General features: G+C 45.9%; 1 protein-coding gene across 1 annotated transcript in view; it reads right to left on the bottom strand.

Annotated features, from left to right (window-relative positions):
* Positions 1–8,257: 8,257 nt before the first annotated feature.
* Positions 8,258–16,306, bottom strand: part of ASB18 (ankyrin repeat and SOCS box containing 18) — a 63,047-nt gene continuing 54,998 nt past the window's right edge. Inside the window, exons 6-7 of the mRNA XM_032355255.1 lie at positions 10,339–10,452; positions 8,258–9,589 (exon numbers count right to left, since the gene is read on the bottom strand). Of these exons, the coding sequence (XP_032211146.1) occupies positions 9,404–9,589; positions 10,339–10,452 (300 nt within the window). The 3' untranslated portion in view covers positions 8,258–9,403. The remainder of the gene's footprint in view (positions 9,590–10,338; positions 10,453–16,306) is intronic.

Raw genomic sequence — 16,306 nt, forward strand, 5'->3', positions numbered from 1 at the left:
GGATAAGAAGGACTGAGACGTCTATTTTTTTGTTCCATGCCTACAACTGCATAAGAAAAATGCATTTTTCTTTCTTTTCTTTTCATTATAAACATCTAGAGCACAAGAGAAGCCTTTGTCACAAATGAGGGGGAAAATTCAGACACACACAGTGCTAGGAAGTATGATCCGATTTGGGATGTGATAATAGGAACCCCACCTCGGCTGTCTTTACAACCCCAATTTTCCTGACTCTGACTCATCCTGAGCAGCCTCATCCAGGAAGTGGCTGGATAAGAAACCCTCTGACATCCGGGCCTGACCCGCATGCACGCACCGCCCAGCACACCGTGGCCTCTGTTGCCCCACCTGCATAATGGGCGGGGGACTCCGGCTCTCTCCCACCAGCGGCCCGACTGCGTTTCTAAAACGGGGGTCATTAATACAGCGCTTCCGCCACGGTTTGTAGCGGAACTGAATTAGATCGCGTGGCATTCCTTGGCAGGGGGCCTGGCCCGGAATGGTGGCCTGGTAGGGTAGCTGCATTGCGCCAGAGGCGTTGCAGAGTGCTGTATGGATGTGGGGCAGCGTGGGGCGCAGGCCTGCGCTCTCAGAGGGAGAGTATCGGTTTGAGGGCAGCCTCTGATCACAAGACTCTCGAGCATTTAAAGACAAACCATAGGCCACCCATGGAACAGGCTGCAGTGTAGTACTGAACATGCGCGACTACTGGGGGATGAGGGGTGGGTTGGAGGTCCCAAAGCACCGCCCCCAGGTCGGTTCAGTGTCAGCCCCTCTGCATGCACTGCAACATGCACTGCAACCGGCGCAGAGGCAGTTCCTGGCCCTGGGAGCTTTCCTGGCAGTGGGCCCTTGTCACCAAATTGAGCATCAGAAGGGCATAAGGCACTTTCTTCCTGGGAAGATGGCCTCTATGTCATTTTAGATTATTTTATTTTGAATAAAAGCTCTGTAAATTCTGTTAATGTAATAAACAAACCCTAGATCCCCAACTCTTTGGGGGAAGGGATAGGCAACCCTTGCACTTTGCCCTCTTGCTTCCCCCCAAACTCCATGTCCCCAGGGCTCCCATCGCGATCCCCCCGTCAGAGTTTTGAACGTAGCTGGGGTACTAGGATGGACGAAGCTGGGGGATCGGACGCGGGTGCGCGACCAGGACCAAGGTCTGACCGCCCCTTTCCTCTGCCGGGCTCCGTTTTCGCCGCAGGACCCTGGCTCGAGGGCGCCCTCTGCGGGCCGCGGTCGGGATCGGTCCCTCGGAGCCGGGGAGGCCTGCTGTGGTTACTTGGTCTGGAGGGGCGCCCGGCCAAGGTCCCGGCAGGCTGGGATCCCGCGCACTCCCGCACTTCTGGTCTCTGAGCAGCAGTCGCCCCGAGTCCTCGTTTCGGATGTGTGAGCTGGGGGCGCTTTTACCGCCCCACCCCCTCGGCTTTTTTTTTTTTTTTGGAAGGAGCAAACATCTCCAGTTTTAATGTGGCCCAATTATCTCCTTTAAACGACTTAAAATGTTTCTCTGTAACTCATTTCAATCTAGTAAATATGCTTCAGCAAGTAGCTAATTTCTCAGGGATGGCTTCGCCTCTCCATTTGCATATAAAGCGCGTCGGGGGCCGGCCCCCTCTTGGGGTGCCCAGGTCTCAGGCAGCTGGGCCACCTCCTCCCGGGGTGACGCCTGGGTTTGGCCTGGGAAGGCGGAGGCCTGGGTCCGCGATTGAGCCCGGGGACCAGAGCAGCAGCCGCGGCGGGGCACCTTCCCCCTCCCCAACCCCCAGAGAGCAGCCCCTCCTCTGAGCGCCCCCCTCCGCGCCTGCGGCCTCTGTTTGGCCCCCGGTCCCCGCTTGCTCGCGTCCCAGGGAGGGGCCTCTCCTTGGATGCCACAGGGGCGCGAGGGTCGCGGGCGCATTTATCCCCAAGTGCGTTTATTAAATCGCGTCTGGAGATAGATGGACGTGGATACAGGAAAGGAAATCGCAGCGCTCAGTTGAGCAATCTTCTGGCTTTAAATTCCGAATAAAAGTCTCAAATATTCCCGGGTCAGGGGGGCACTGTCTCATTAAAACCACTCTCGTCCTGAAACTGCAATGCAGACATTAAAGTGCAGTATTTTTCAATTAGAGCTGACGAATTCAATCAAAATTCCATAGATTAGGATGAAATGAGGCATGGGTCATTTACAGGGGAATTTAATTGCCGAGCCATTAGACAAATAGTATATTTGCCATTCCCGCGTTATCCATCATTTTCGACATCAATACCGGGGCCGCATCTCCCCGTCCCGCAGCCGCCCGGCGTCGGCTGTAAACACTCCCTTCCCCGTATCTTCTGATTATATCTGATTTCATTTAGGGCCATGGGGGATTATAAATGTTCACGCAATCAAGTTCATTAGGACTTCAAATCGCATTTCTGATTGGGATCGCTCTATGGCTGTCCTCGGTGCGCCTTTCAAACCCCAGGACGAGGCTTTCAAAAACATCTTTTTGAATTCAAAGCTGCACATCCTTTTGTCTTCCGACGTCGCCTCCCGCCTCCTCCTCCCCTGGGCGTCCCCGCGCCCCTCTGTTCTCCTTCACAGGGGAGCAGTCCCCGAACCCCACCGCCCCTTCAGCTGGACCTCCGCGCTCCCAGGCCCGCCTTCGAGACCCCCAACGCTGGGCGACAACCCCCCGCGCGGCCGCGGGACGCTCGGGACCCCGGAGACATGAGCGGCCCGCGGGGGGTAAAGCCCCAAGCGCTGGCGGATCTCGGGCGGGTGCCGGGCCCTGCTGCTCGCCCCCAGCCCGGCGCCGCGGGGAGCAAGTGGGGCGCCGCGCACCTTGGAGTCTCGTGACCGCAGGCCTCTGGGCGGCGGTTGGGCCCGACCCTGGGGACGGACACCCGGGACCCCTTTCCTGACTGGCCCCTTTGACTCCACAGAGGAGGGCGGGGGCGGCCCCAGCAATTCTCTCTTCCTATTAGTGCACCCAAGAAACAAAGGAGCAGACTCTTCTGGGGAGCGCTCGGCAAGGAAGGCTCGAGACATCCCTTCCAGCACAGTTGAAAAATAATAGCTTAATATTAACTGCTTCTCATAAAAATATACTTCCACAGTGATACAGTTACAAGAAGAAACCCTCATTTTACCCCCGTACTTTGCGCTCATCGCTGTTAGCTGCCTCAGTAATTTAATTGGAATGAAACGTGAGAAATGTGTCATTTTTGAAGAATTTATGCATCACTTCCTAGAAATCTCATTGTGTTAACTAGGAGCCTACTGCGTTCTGTTTAGAACCCATAATCACATTTTTATGTGTCTGTATTACCAGTTAATGTGACCTCCTGTCTTTAGCAGATAAAAAAATTATTCTTTTTCTATAACATCTGCATCCAACCCTGGTTTGCATAGTGTACGTGGAAATCCTGCATCCCCAATGTTCTGCAAACTTACCAACTTTCTCTAGAACAGGGCAAAGACATGTGAATGGAAAAAGTGCCTACTAAATGAATAATTACACACCAAATTAAAACCCTGCATTAAACATAGTCGACAGCAAATACTGCATTCTCAATCATGTTTATTGCTTACAAATTGCATTACAAAGAAATCTACTCTTTTTATTGGCGTGATTAAGCAGAGTGTTAGGACTGCAGAAATACCATTCTGTTAGATTAGATGGAGGCTGGAAGCCGGGCTAGTCCCATTGCCATGGTGAATGTATAATTTTGTTAAAGAACACGTTTAACACACAAATGAGGACTGTCTGTCATTATGGCATCATAAAAGAGTCATCTTAAAATATATTTATTTATAAACACAGTGCCTATAAAACGTGCATATTTAATACAAAGGAAGTAGCAATTCCATAATCAATATTTTAATTACTGAATTTTTATGATAGTAGCGCAATTCTATATGATACGTCACAATTCTGTAGCTTTTCTATATTCTCCTCCCCTTTTTCCTGTGAGCTAAAATCTCCTTTTCTTGTTTTTAATTCTGGGGAGGGCGGGTTGGTGGACGTGGGTAAGACCGTTTGCTTATGGCGCCACCTGCAGGATTCTATGAAAATGCGTTTCAATCCTTGCAACCCTCTGCAGGGCTCTAGCAATGTAACCCCAGGCTTGTTTTAGCAATTCAGTGAAATTAGTTTTTGTTTTAAAATAGAACGATGTTGACAGTTTGAAGACAAAATCCTGGGGTCTGAAAAGTAGACTTAAGTCCTCAAGTAAGGTGCGGTATTGATCACAGTTGATAATTTGGGGTTTCTGACTATCCCCAAGGGGACATCAAAAATTTGAGTAAGGAATGATTCATTCTTGAAATAATGGGATAAAAGGTGCAATATTCCTGGTTTATCACTTGGTCCTTGGGCAGCCCTTAAGAGATGTAAAGCACTTGGCAAGCTAATAATATCTACGATTACAGTGATTAAGCTTCCCCTCAGCTGGCCCGCATCAGGACCGGTCACTGGAGCAGACCAGCTCATTCTCCAAGCCTATATTTTACACCATTTTTGTAGAGGGTTAAGTGTCATTTGCAAAAGTTCAACAGCCTTCTCCATCAATGTGTGTCTAAAGGGTTATTTCAGAGATTGGAAATGTGGCAATTATATATAGTTACTGGAATTAGCAAATGCTTCTTCGTAAGGAGTCAGTGGTGTTGATTTTCTTGAAAACATGCTGCATTGATGATTATCATGTAACTTAAAATTAAGCAGACACAAAGACAGTCAAAGACCAGCCCAATGTCGTGCTCAGAATTTTAGGCATAACACGTCTCAGGTTGCTGTGTCCACGTACTGACCGCCCATGGACTGTGGATGGTGTCTAACGGTCCCACTGTGCTGTGGATGGTTTGCCCTGGGCAGGACACGGCCAGGGATGCAGGGAGGCGGACCTCCTCAGGACCACCGCTGCTGGAGAACCTCACTTGTGTATTTTTGATTTCTCAGGGTTTGGATGACAAGTGGTACTGCCAAAGACACTCAATAAAAGCGGAAGGAAACTATTCCTCTGTTATCTTTTTTTAGTGGAAACAACATTTAGTCTTTTGTTACCATCTGATTTTTGAACCATGTGAATCCATCATTAAAAGCTAAATATGAAGTTAAAAAAAACAATTTAGATCTTATGGAATTGCGTTTATGTAATATACTCAAAGAGAAAAGTAATGATGTCCGTAGGAACCGCTTAAGAATGGAAAACATTTTTAGATCCTTTAATAAAAAAAAAAATACCAGGGTACATTTTGTTCACTGGAAGAGAAGTCAGCCAGGATAATTCTAGCTTTAAAGTAGAATGTCTTGGGCCGCCTGGCTGGCTCAGTCAGGCGAGCTTGTGACTCTTGATCTTGGGGTCATGCGTTTGAGCCCCATTGTTGGGTGTAGAGATTACTTTAAAAAATTTTTTAAAAAGTAAAGTAGAATGACTTCTTGGATATTTATTTCAGCTAGCTTCTCTCTCTCCCACCCTCCTCCTCTTCACCCTGTCCGCCCTCTCCTCCATTTCTCTTTCTTTTCTATGTAGAATTACGCAAGTCTCGTTGACTCCACAACTTCCAAATACTTGTGGCTCATACTAGAGGGTCATCAAAACAAGTTTTTTTTTTTTTTTTTAAATACAGTTTTTATTTATTTGTTGGAGAGAGACAGCACAAGCAAGGGGAGCCGCAGGCAGAGGGGGAAGCAGGCTCCCTCCTGAACCATGAGCAGGGATCGGATGCGGGACTCAGTCCCCAGGGATCATGACCGGAGCCGAAGACAGACACTTAACCGACTGAGCCACCCGGGTGTCTGCCAACAACACATTTCTGACAGGTATTTTATTTTTGGCCAAACGAAGCAAATTGCTAGCTGTAATTGCATTCTGCAACACTGTAAGTCACTTTCATGCCATCTGATGATTAAGGTAGCTCCAATCACACGAGTCTTCTTTGTCTCATACAGCCATGACCATCCTTGGGGAGAGGCATTTAGCACTTGTGGACGGCCGCTGAAACCCAGGGGATTTGAATGAATTTCTAGGACCAGTTTATTTTCTGCCTTTTCTCATGATGTCAGGTTCCTGATGAGCTGGAGAACTTGGGAGAGCGTCGCTAGGTTCCTGTTGTGCATGGGCGTGGGTTGACCTAGAATGGGACTGGCTGGTGGAGTGGGGTGAGGGTGCTTCTCGTGGAAGTTCCATGATGGTGTGTAGGGCACAGTGGGGAGAGGGAGGGATGGGGAGATGCCTGAACGCCCACCTGCCCTGGGAATACGTCAGCATCTCTCATGTGCTGCAGAGCCAAAGCCAGGGTGGCCGAGAAGGGGACCCTTCCTCTCCACAGCCCACCCCACCACGTGCCAGTTCTGTCCAGCAGCCTGGCTGATGAGTGGGTCTTCTTTGCTTGGCTCTGAGCTGTCCAAGGAGGAGGAGGAGCCTTTGAGCCTGTCTTGTTGAGGATGGGCCCTCAGCCCCAAGGTGGGCAGGCTCAGTCAGGATGGGTTAAAGCAATGAGCAAAGGACTCAATCGGTGAGTGATTAAACCCAAGGACTTTTTTTTTTTACTTAAAGATTGTATTTATTTATTGAGAGAGAGAGAGAGAGAGAGAGAGAGCATGAGCAGGCAGAGTGGCAGGCAGAGGGACAGGGAGAAGCAGGCTCCCCGCTGAGCAGGGAGCTCCATGCGGAGTTCGATCCCAGGACTCTGGGATCATGATCTGAGCCAACGGCAGACGCTTAAATGACTGAACCATCCAGGTGCCCCCCACCCCTCAAAAATTAAACCCCAGGAACTTTAGGGATTAGCTCTTTTGGGAACATCTACATGTTCAAAGAAGTTCTTGGAGGAGAAAACCCTGAAGAAGGAAGAATTCCCTCCAGGCAGCTATGGGGAGCTATCCGGGGTTCCTTCTGTGAATCTTATTGTCATTTGAAGCTGTAATTTGGGGAAACCTAATAACTGATCATCATTTATCAGTTTAGAAATGTAAGGTCAGTATGTTTGAAGGGGTTCTGCTTTGCTTCAGGACTCTAAAAACTCCGTAAATGTTAGTGCATTTCAGAAATACGACCGGATTGTTTTCTATGATGGGCAGTATGGAGAGGGTGGCTGGAGATCCTGTCCTGCAAGGACAGCGTGTTTGCTCAGCTTCTCATTTGCAAATCTGATGAGGACAGGGCTTGGGGGGTGGGGCGGCGCAGTGGTTGTGTTTCTTACCCTGTACTCTTGTCCTTTCTGCTTGTTCTTATAAATAACATGACTTCGCCTTTTCCCTTTTTATCCCTTTCTCGGGCCATTTTCTGCTAAAAATAATGCAATCATAATAACAGAAGGAAACATTTATCGAATTTCTACTCTCAGCCGGCTCTGGACCTGGGGCTTTGTGCTCTCTGCAGTCAGTGGGGACAGCCACCAAGAGCAGGGTTGTCAACCACGCTGGTGATCCACACTCCACACCACCTCCCCCAACCCCTCCACGCCCCGCCACTGCCCAGACCTCCATAGTTAGGATCTGCAATTAGACAACATCCTTCCAGAGCTGGAGAAGCCCAGCCTTCCTGCAGTTCTCTCACGGAATCCCGACACAGCAAGAAGGATGCAGATACACCTTCCAGCTGAGCAAATCACATCTGGTTTTGGTTAAGTAACTCTTCTTGCTCCGGTGGGACAGCCCCAATTCTGGGGTGGTCACTGAGGGCTCCCACCCGTCCCACAGTGTGCTGCCTGTCTTTCCAGAGCAAAGCCATCTCCCCAGAGTCCCACTGTGACCACATCTGCTCACGTGCTCCGTGGATCCCCGTGGCTTCTCTAGTTCAGAATCCCTGGTCTGTAAGCCAAGGTCCTCCCAGTCTGCCCCAATGCTGTCCAGCTCTTTCTTCTTCTAGTGGTCGAAGCATGGGGACCTTCCCCTCCAGGAGGAAGACGGCTCTCTGGTCCTCCTGCATGTCCCATACCTTCCTGCACGCTGCCACCTGCCTGGGTAGGGGGCGCTGTGTGAAGAGTCCTGAAGTCAAGGCACACATAGGCCTTTTCTGGGTTCGGTGAGTTGTCTGTCTTAGGGATGTGGGCAGGGCGCCTGGGTGGCTCAGGCAGTTAAGCATCCGACTCTTGGTTTCAGCTTAGGTCATAGTCTCAGGGTCATGCGATCGAGCCTTGTGCTGGGCTCTGCACTGAAAGTGGGGCTGGTTAAGATTCTCTCTCTCCCTCTTTCCCTCCCCTACTCATTCTCTCTCTAAAAAAATATGGCATATTAATAGAAAATTTGAGATCTAGTAAGGCCAAGAGATCAAGAGAAAATTGCCATTGAAAAGATAGTTTATTACTCATCATTCCCAAGAGCAGGGGCACATCATACCATGGGGGGGGGTCACAAGGGCACACACTAGGCTTGTTCAGGCAGTTGGCGGAGGGGATGCGGACAGAAGACTTTGTCGTGTTTTTCATGGATGGAACAGGCCAGGCAGGATAGACAGGCTTAGGACCAGTGGGTCTGAGTAGTTTCAGCAGGCTGTCCCTATCTCTCTGGCACCTGGCCCTCGGATAGTTAGGACGGGTGGAAGGTAGCCCAGAGTGTGACAGCCCAGTAGAAGGGGTGGTTGGGGGTGTGTATGTGAGCTCTGGACTGGTCGGTTTGCATTTGGAAAGCATGCTCGGGGTAAGTTGTATAATGTCTCTGAAACTGGCTGACTCTGGGAGGAGCAGTCCCTCCAAGGTCAGCCAGGCCCTGGATATCAAAGCACCAGAATACAGAAAATGAAAGAGATGGTTCATATAGTCCTTGACCCTTAGAACATCTCTCTTGCTATGCGACGCTCAGGCCGGGCTGATGGCTATCTTTAGCAACCTGTCTGTCCCTGGCATCTGGCTTCCTGGGCTGCTGGCCACTGGGGTTTGGCAAGGGCGTCGGAAGACTCACATGGGATCACAATATTGGGCTTGCCACCCCTCCGACATCCTTTAGGGAGTTCTGGGCTGTAATGTGCTGGGAAGCACCGGTGGGCTCCAGAAGGGCACTCCTGTTGCGGAAACAGGTGTTCTCTCTCAATAGATACACCTGTCATGTGTTGGGGACAGAGCCTTTCTAGGTGGCCAGGCTCCAGGAGGGGTGGGACGCCCCTGTGAGGCAGACAGTCTGTTAACCCTCTGCAGGGGATGTGTGTATACTTTTTAGTTCAACTTCTGTTGAGAAGTACTTTCTGATACAAATACTATGATATTTGCAATCTTGATCCTCACAAGCAACCCTGAGAGGCAGAAAGGCCTTTTAGGACCCATTCCATTTCCAAGTGAGCATGAAGCTCAGGGAGGCCAGTGCATCCACAAGGGGGGGACATGGATAGTGCCACCAGGGTCTGCCCCCTTCCCCGCGGTGCTGTCCTCAACATACAGCCTCCACTGAGGGCAGTGGTGCTAACTACAGCCTCAGTCCCAACACTCTGGTTTTCAGTGCAAAACACCCTCTGGTTCCAGAAGGAGGTAATCTTGCAGGGACTTTGGCAAGGGTAACAGGGGCACAAGGTGAAAGCACTTTTTGCCAAATAATTTCCGAATGGCACAGCGGCAAAGATGCTGCAGACAGCGTGGCTTGTGGGCCAAGGCCAAGAGGGACTGGTAGAAGGCCTGGTGCATCTGGAAGGAAGGCAGATGGAACATAAACCTGAGTGCATGGACCCAACAGCCAGAAGACCCCATGGTTGCCATGCCCTCCACCAAGAGGGTGTATGCACATTTTGGAGGTGCAGTTCCTCAGGGGGTCCGAGGATGTCTGTTTTGGGTGGTAGAATGGGTAACACAGATAGTCTCCTCACATCCTGCTCTACTCCCTCCACCCCCGCCCCCTGCACAGTGCATTGGCTGTTGAGCCATGTGGATGGAACTCAAGTCAATGAGACATGAGGGGATGTCTTCTAGAGGCTTCTGGGAAAAAAAAAACAAAACAAAAACCACCCTCACTCTTTCTTCAGCGACAGTGACTGTGGACTCTGTTGGGTACATATGTGGTGCCTGCCACTGCCTAGGCCATATCTAAGCTCTCACAGGGAGAAGGAGGACACACAGAGTAGAGCCCGTGGATTCAGGTGGCTCTGCATGCCCCTCTTCTCTGGGGGGGAGGGGTGGTTACTCAAGTCCAGCTGGGTGTGTTGGGTTTCTGCTCCTCGCAGCCAACAGCACCGCAAATATAATAACAGCTCTTGGCTGCATGATTCCTCCCAAAGAAAACCAGCAGTGCTCAGCTACGCTTTCACACTCTCCCTTTCTCCATCCTTCTTCAGATGCCTTACGCCTCAATGGGTAAGTGCCCAAGTGCACATGGTGCGGGGAGGGAGCTGAAGCTCGGGGCTCTTGTACTGAGGGGGAAGGAAGGGCTGCTGCCTTACCTGAAATACGTCCTCGGGAATCACTTCCCTCCAGGACTCTGACACACGGAGCTGAGGGTAGGCGTTGAAAAGAGTCTCAATGACCCTGGGGGCTGGCGCACAGGTCTTCAGCACCTGTTGGAAGTGGTGGGAGACCAAGTTCACGTTGACTGGGTTTTGGGTCCAGGTGGGGGACAGGGCCAGCTGATAGGGAGGTGTGTTTGGGGTCTCCCTTCTGTCACTTCCTGGCCGTGGGACCTCATTATGCCTTAGCCACATGGGGAACAAGAGCCCTCATGGTAAGAGGACAGCAGGGTTCCCAACAAGCCCAAGGCAGCGTTCTGGCCAGGGCAGCGCGGGGAGGGCGGGGGTGCTGTCTTAGCGCTAGGAGAGCTACATGTCCCAAGGTCTGGGCTTGGGAATTGCCTGCTCATCCTCCGTGCCAAGAGCAGCATGCCCATGGCTCTGTGGGCTCTCCTGACCTCTACATTGTTGCTCAGAGCAAAGGAGGGAGGTTCTGCTGGGGGCGGAGGGAGGAGTGTGGTTCAAGGATGGTGTTCATAATTTCTTATCTCAATTTTCTTATATGTCAGGACAATGAGGGAGAAGAATGGCTTTGTTGTTGAATTTCCTCCTGACTTGGCCTTTCTATTTTATTTTCCGTCCCCACTGGCAAAGGATTCCTCTTTTCTTATTAGCAAATTTTACAATTCAGGTTCATCAGTTTCATCATGAAGATGAGAACAGTTTGCTTTTTTAAAAAATACATTTCTTGTGATGGTGAATGTCAGTGAGCACAAAAGTAGACCCAGTGGTATGATGACCTCATGTACCCGCCATCAACCCGTGCCTCGTCCCACCCCATCCACACGCCCGTCATCTCCCCCAGTATTATTTTAAAGCCATTGCAATGGATCCTGTATTTTCATCTGTAAATATTTCAGTGTGACTCCTATAGGACACTGTAGGAGAAATACAACATCATTATAAGACCTGAGAAGTTAACAAGTTTCTTAGCATCTTCAAATATATGGCCAGTGTTTAAATTCACAAATTTCTCTTAAATGCCATTGTATGAAAAAAAAATTGTTTCAATTAGAACCCAGATAAATAAAGAATAAATAAAGAACCCAACAGGATTAAGATTGGTTGATATGCTGTATTATCAGATCTTCCATTTTTGTGTCATGTTACTTATTTGTTGAAGAAACTGGGTTATCTGTCTAGCAGGGTTTCTCGGTGTTTGAATTTTGTTCCTGGTATTCGTGTAGAGTTTGGGAACATAACGCTCTTCATCTGCTTTTTGTAAATGCGTAGTTGGGTTGGGAAGATTGATCAAATTCAGATTTGATTTTGGGGAGGGGTAAGGCAACTTCATACTCCTCTGTTTTTGAGGTTTACAATCTACTAAGTGTTGTAAAATTAGTATTTCTTCACTGAGAAAACTGAAGTTAAGCAATTTTCTTATAATCAGGCACCAAATATCTACAGCAGACAATTAACAGGCAGGGCCAGTAGCTGAGCTCACTGGGGCTCTGTGAACAAGGTCAAATAGAAGACAGACCTGAATCACTCAGTATGGTTGCTCCATTCACAACTTGCCGAACTTCCTTCACATATGAAACCCCTTTTAAATATATTAAAACAAAACAGGAAATTAATATCTTTTTGTTTAGAGATAGGCACTATTAGCATTTTGTATATATTAATGTTTTATGCATTTAGACAAAAAATTAAGATATACAGTAAAAGTGGAGTAATACTGTGCCTATTATTTTGAAACTTGATTTTTGTCTACTCAACATCAATTGTGAACAATTCAGAAATTATAAATAAGCACTTCAACATCATTTCAGGGGCCATATATTTTATGAATATATTGTAATATATTCAATGAGGTGATTATTGTAAATGGATGTTATAAACAATGAACACTCTTGAATATCATTCTTTCTCTTTCTGCCTCCAACCATTCTTATTTAGATAACAAGATAAGTCTGTCCCCTTCTGACACTGAATTCCTAGAAGTAGAAATGTGGGATCAAGGAGTATGTACATTTTAGAGGTTTTAGCACATACTGTCTAATTGTAAGTGTGTAAATTATCACACTTTTTGAAGAAATGAGTATGAGAGTCTCTTTCTCCCCTACCCAAGTCATCTCATTAATTATTTAAATTTGATAGAAAAAGTATGGCATATTTACATTTTGGTTGACCATTTCTCTTCCTTTATAAATTGCTAAGTTATGTCTTTTGCTCAGTTTTTCTATAGTATGTTAATTTTCCTCATTGATTTGTATATACACTTTATTAAGGTTATATCTTAGTCATTCATTTTTGCAAATAATAGTATTTTCTCCTCTCGGTATAAATATTTCACATTTATTTTTCTTGTCTTATTACATTGACCAGAGTTTTAAAGTTCAGTGTTAAAGATTTATTTATTTATTTATGAGAGAGAGAGAGGTTAAACATGTGTGTGGGTAGGAAGAGGGGCAGTGGGAGAGAATCTTTAAACAGATTCTCCGCTGAGCTTGGAGCCTGACCAGGGGTTCCATCTCACAACCCTGAGATCATGATCTGAGCCAAAACCAAGAGTTGGATGCTTAACCAAATGAGCCACCTAGGTGCCCCTAAAGTTCAATGTAAAATAACAATGCTGATGCATCATTATCTTATTCCAAATTTTAACACGATTATCTCTAAAGTTTCACTATAATAACCTTGGATATTAGTATTAGATAGATAATCTGTTCTCAGTGAAGGAAGTAGCTCTCTATTTCTAAATTACTACACATTTAAGGATGTATTTTTTGCCTTTTTCTGACCAAGTTGATACAAGATTTTCCAATACTGACCCATTTTTGTCTTCATGGAATAGACCCTGTTTGGCTATTCTGCATACAATGGCAGATTCAATTTGCTAAGATTTCTGTATTTAAGAACTAAATATGGTTTGTCATTTCAGCTTTTTTAGCTTCTTTTGTCAGATTTTGATGTGAGTTTATGCCAACTTAGTCAATTTAGAAAATTTCTATCTTTTTAAAACTCCTAGAAGATTTTTAAAGTACATATTATTGGAATTAAGAAGGCATAACAGATCTTGTATTTAACATTGTCTAAGCCTAGCCTTAAGCTGCAGGTAATATCAAATTTTTATCATTTTCTCTTCCATGGTTATTGGTATACTTTGTTTTGATTATTATTATTATTTCTTCTCCTTCTTCTCCTCCTCCTCCTCCTCCTCCTCCTCCTCCTCCTCCTCCTCCTCCTCCTCCTCCTCCTTCTTCTTCTTCAATTTGATTTTTAAGTAATCTCTGTACTCAACATGGGGTTTGAACTCACAACCCCAAGATCAACAGTTGCATGCTCCCCTGACTGAGCCAGCCAGGTGCTCCTTGCTTTTTTCTTGAATCGTTTGTTAATGTATACTTTCCTGGGAAACAATCGTTTCATTTTAATTTTTTTAAAATTAATTCCAGCGTAGTTAACATACAGTGTTATATTAGTTTCAGGTATACAGTGTGATGAGTCAACAATTCTATACTCAATGCTCATCATGATGAGTGCACTCTTGGTCCCCTTCACCTACTTCACCCATCCCCCCCACCTCTCTTCTAGTAACCAGCAGTTCGCTCTCTATAGTTAAGAGTTTGTTTTTGTCTCTTTTCTTCTTTGTTCATTTGTCTTGTTTCTTAAAGTCCACATATAAGTGAGATCATATGGTATGTCTTTCTCTGACTTATTTCCCTTAGCATTTTACTCTCTAGCTCCATCCATGTTGTTGCAAATGGAACAATCTTCATTTTATCTTATTTCATTTATTTTTTAAAGAGATTATATTTATTATTTGAGAGAGAGTGAGGAGCACAAGAGAGGAGGTCAGAGGGAGAAGCAGACTCCCCATGGAGCCCAATGCCGGACTCGATCCGGGGACTCCGGGATCATGACCTGAACCGAAGGCAGTTGCTTAACCAACTGAGCCACCCAGGCACCCAACAATCTTCATTTTAAAGAAATTTAGCATTGCATGTATATAGGAAATAGACGGCATATTGATACAGGATCTTTCTGGGAGGAGTTTTTAAAATTTTTATTGATTTTTTTATTTTATTGTTTAATTTTATTGGTATAGCAGCTATTTAGCACCATTTGAATACAGGGGAAGTCAAGGGACAGCGCCCTAATGTGGAGTTGGAAACACAGCCCTTTCTGCCTCTGGGCCTGAAGAGTAGAGAGTCAGGTGGGCTGTGTATCAGGAGTAGTGGTCCTGGGGCGCCTGGGTGGCTCAGAGGGTTAAGCCTTTGCCTTCAGCTCAGGTCATGATCTCAGAGTCCTGGGATTGAGCGCTGCATGGGGCTCTCTGCTTGGCAGGGAGCCCGCTTCCCCCTCTTTCTCTGCCTGCCTGTGATCTCTCTCTCTTGTCAAATAAATAAACAAAAAATCTTAAAAAAAAAAAAGGAGTAGTGGTCTTGGATTGGGGACATGCATCCAGCCTATGGCAGAAGGGGGTCCGATCAGAGACATCCTCTGACCTCACCCTCCTCTGTCTGTCTTCTGGGAGACTGTACTGGTGAAACCCAGGAAGGCAGAGGGCCCAAAGCCTTGTCAATGTGTCTGTGCACGTGGGGAGAAAACCTGGATGGGAGATAACCCCACTACATCTAGAAATAAGCATCCTTCTTCATTTGAAATAAATATATATATATTCATATAGCGATGAAATAATTGTATCTCCAGTGTCATTCCTTATTTAGTCCTACTGGAATTTTGCTAATTTGTTTTTTTTTTTTTTTTCAGGGAATCCCCTATTGGCTTTTGTTGACCCGTTCTCTTTTAAAATACTCTAACCCATCAGTTATTGTGTTTATTGTTATTAATTCCTTTGTCTGTTTCTTTCTGACTCCTTGGACTGACTACTTAGCTAGTTTAGTAACATTTTCCCCCTTGAGTCATAATATAGGCAACTTTCAAAATAGTACGGATTTTCCTTTGAACATAGGTGTGGTCATAGCCATAACTTTTGAGGCACAGTGTTCTACTTTCTTAAATATTCTGCAATGATGTAACTATTGATGTGGTAGTTATTTAGAGGTTTACCGTGCAATTTTCAAAAGGTTATTTTTTAAAAATTAGCTGTTTGGTATTAATTTTCTGGCCTGTTGTTTATTTATTATTGTTATTATTATTTATTGTTATTTATTTATTTTTTAAAAAAGATTTTACTTATTTTTACTTATTTATTTGACAGAGAGAGAGATCACAAGTAGGTAGGGAGGCAGGCAGAGAGGGGAAGAAGCAGGTTCTCCGAGGAGCAGAGAGCCCAATGCAGGGCTCAATCCCAGGACCCTGGGATCATGACCCGAGCCGAAGGCAGAGGCTTTAACCCACCGAGCCACCCAGGTGCCCCTGTATTATGACTTTAAACAATGCCTGTTTTTGGAGCACCAGAAGTTGTATTCTGTTTGCAGCATTCAAAATTCAACATGCACTTTTCTCATTTACCATTTGAAGCTTCTACTTTGCCCACTTGATGTGTGAAAGATGTGTACTAAAAATCATCTCGGATTATTATTTTTCATTTAGTTTCTCCATTTTAACATAATGTTTCTTTGGTAGATAGGTTCCTAATGGTTACATCTTCACTGTGAAATATATATATGTTTTTATCTCTGTCAGTGTATCTTCTCTTTCCTTCAGTCTGTGTCTCTCCCAGGAATTCTTCTATGTTGCATATTGATATCGATCCATCATTTTCTTTTTCTTTTATTTTTTGCTACAAAGTACCTCTGCCTGCTCTTTAATTTGAAAATTTTTAAATTCATTTTGTTTGAAAGTGTTTGAGAGTCCCTGTATTGGTAATAGGGCAGTTTAAGAAATTTATAAGAATTTATATTTATTGTTATAAATAATCTATTTGGGTTTACTTCTGTTTCACTTTATTCTTTTTAAAAACATGTTTAAAAGAATTTATTTATTTGAGAGAGAG

Source organism: Mustela erminea, chromosome 8 (genome assembly GCF_009829155.1).
Source record: "Mustela erminea isolate mMusErm1 chromosome 8, mMusErm1.Pri, whole genome shotgun sequence".
In the NCBI taxonomy this organism is placed as follows: domain Eukaryota; kingdom Metazoa; phylum Chordata; class Mammalia; order Carnivora; family Mustelidae; genus Mustela; species Mustela erminea.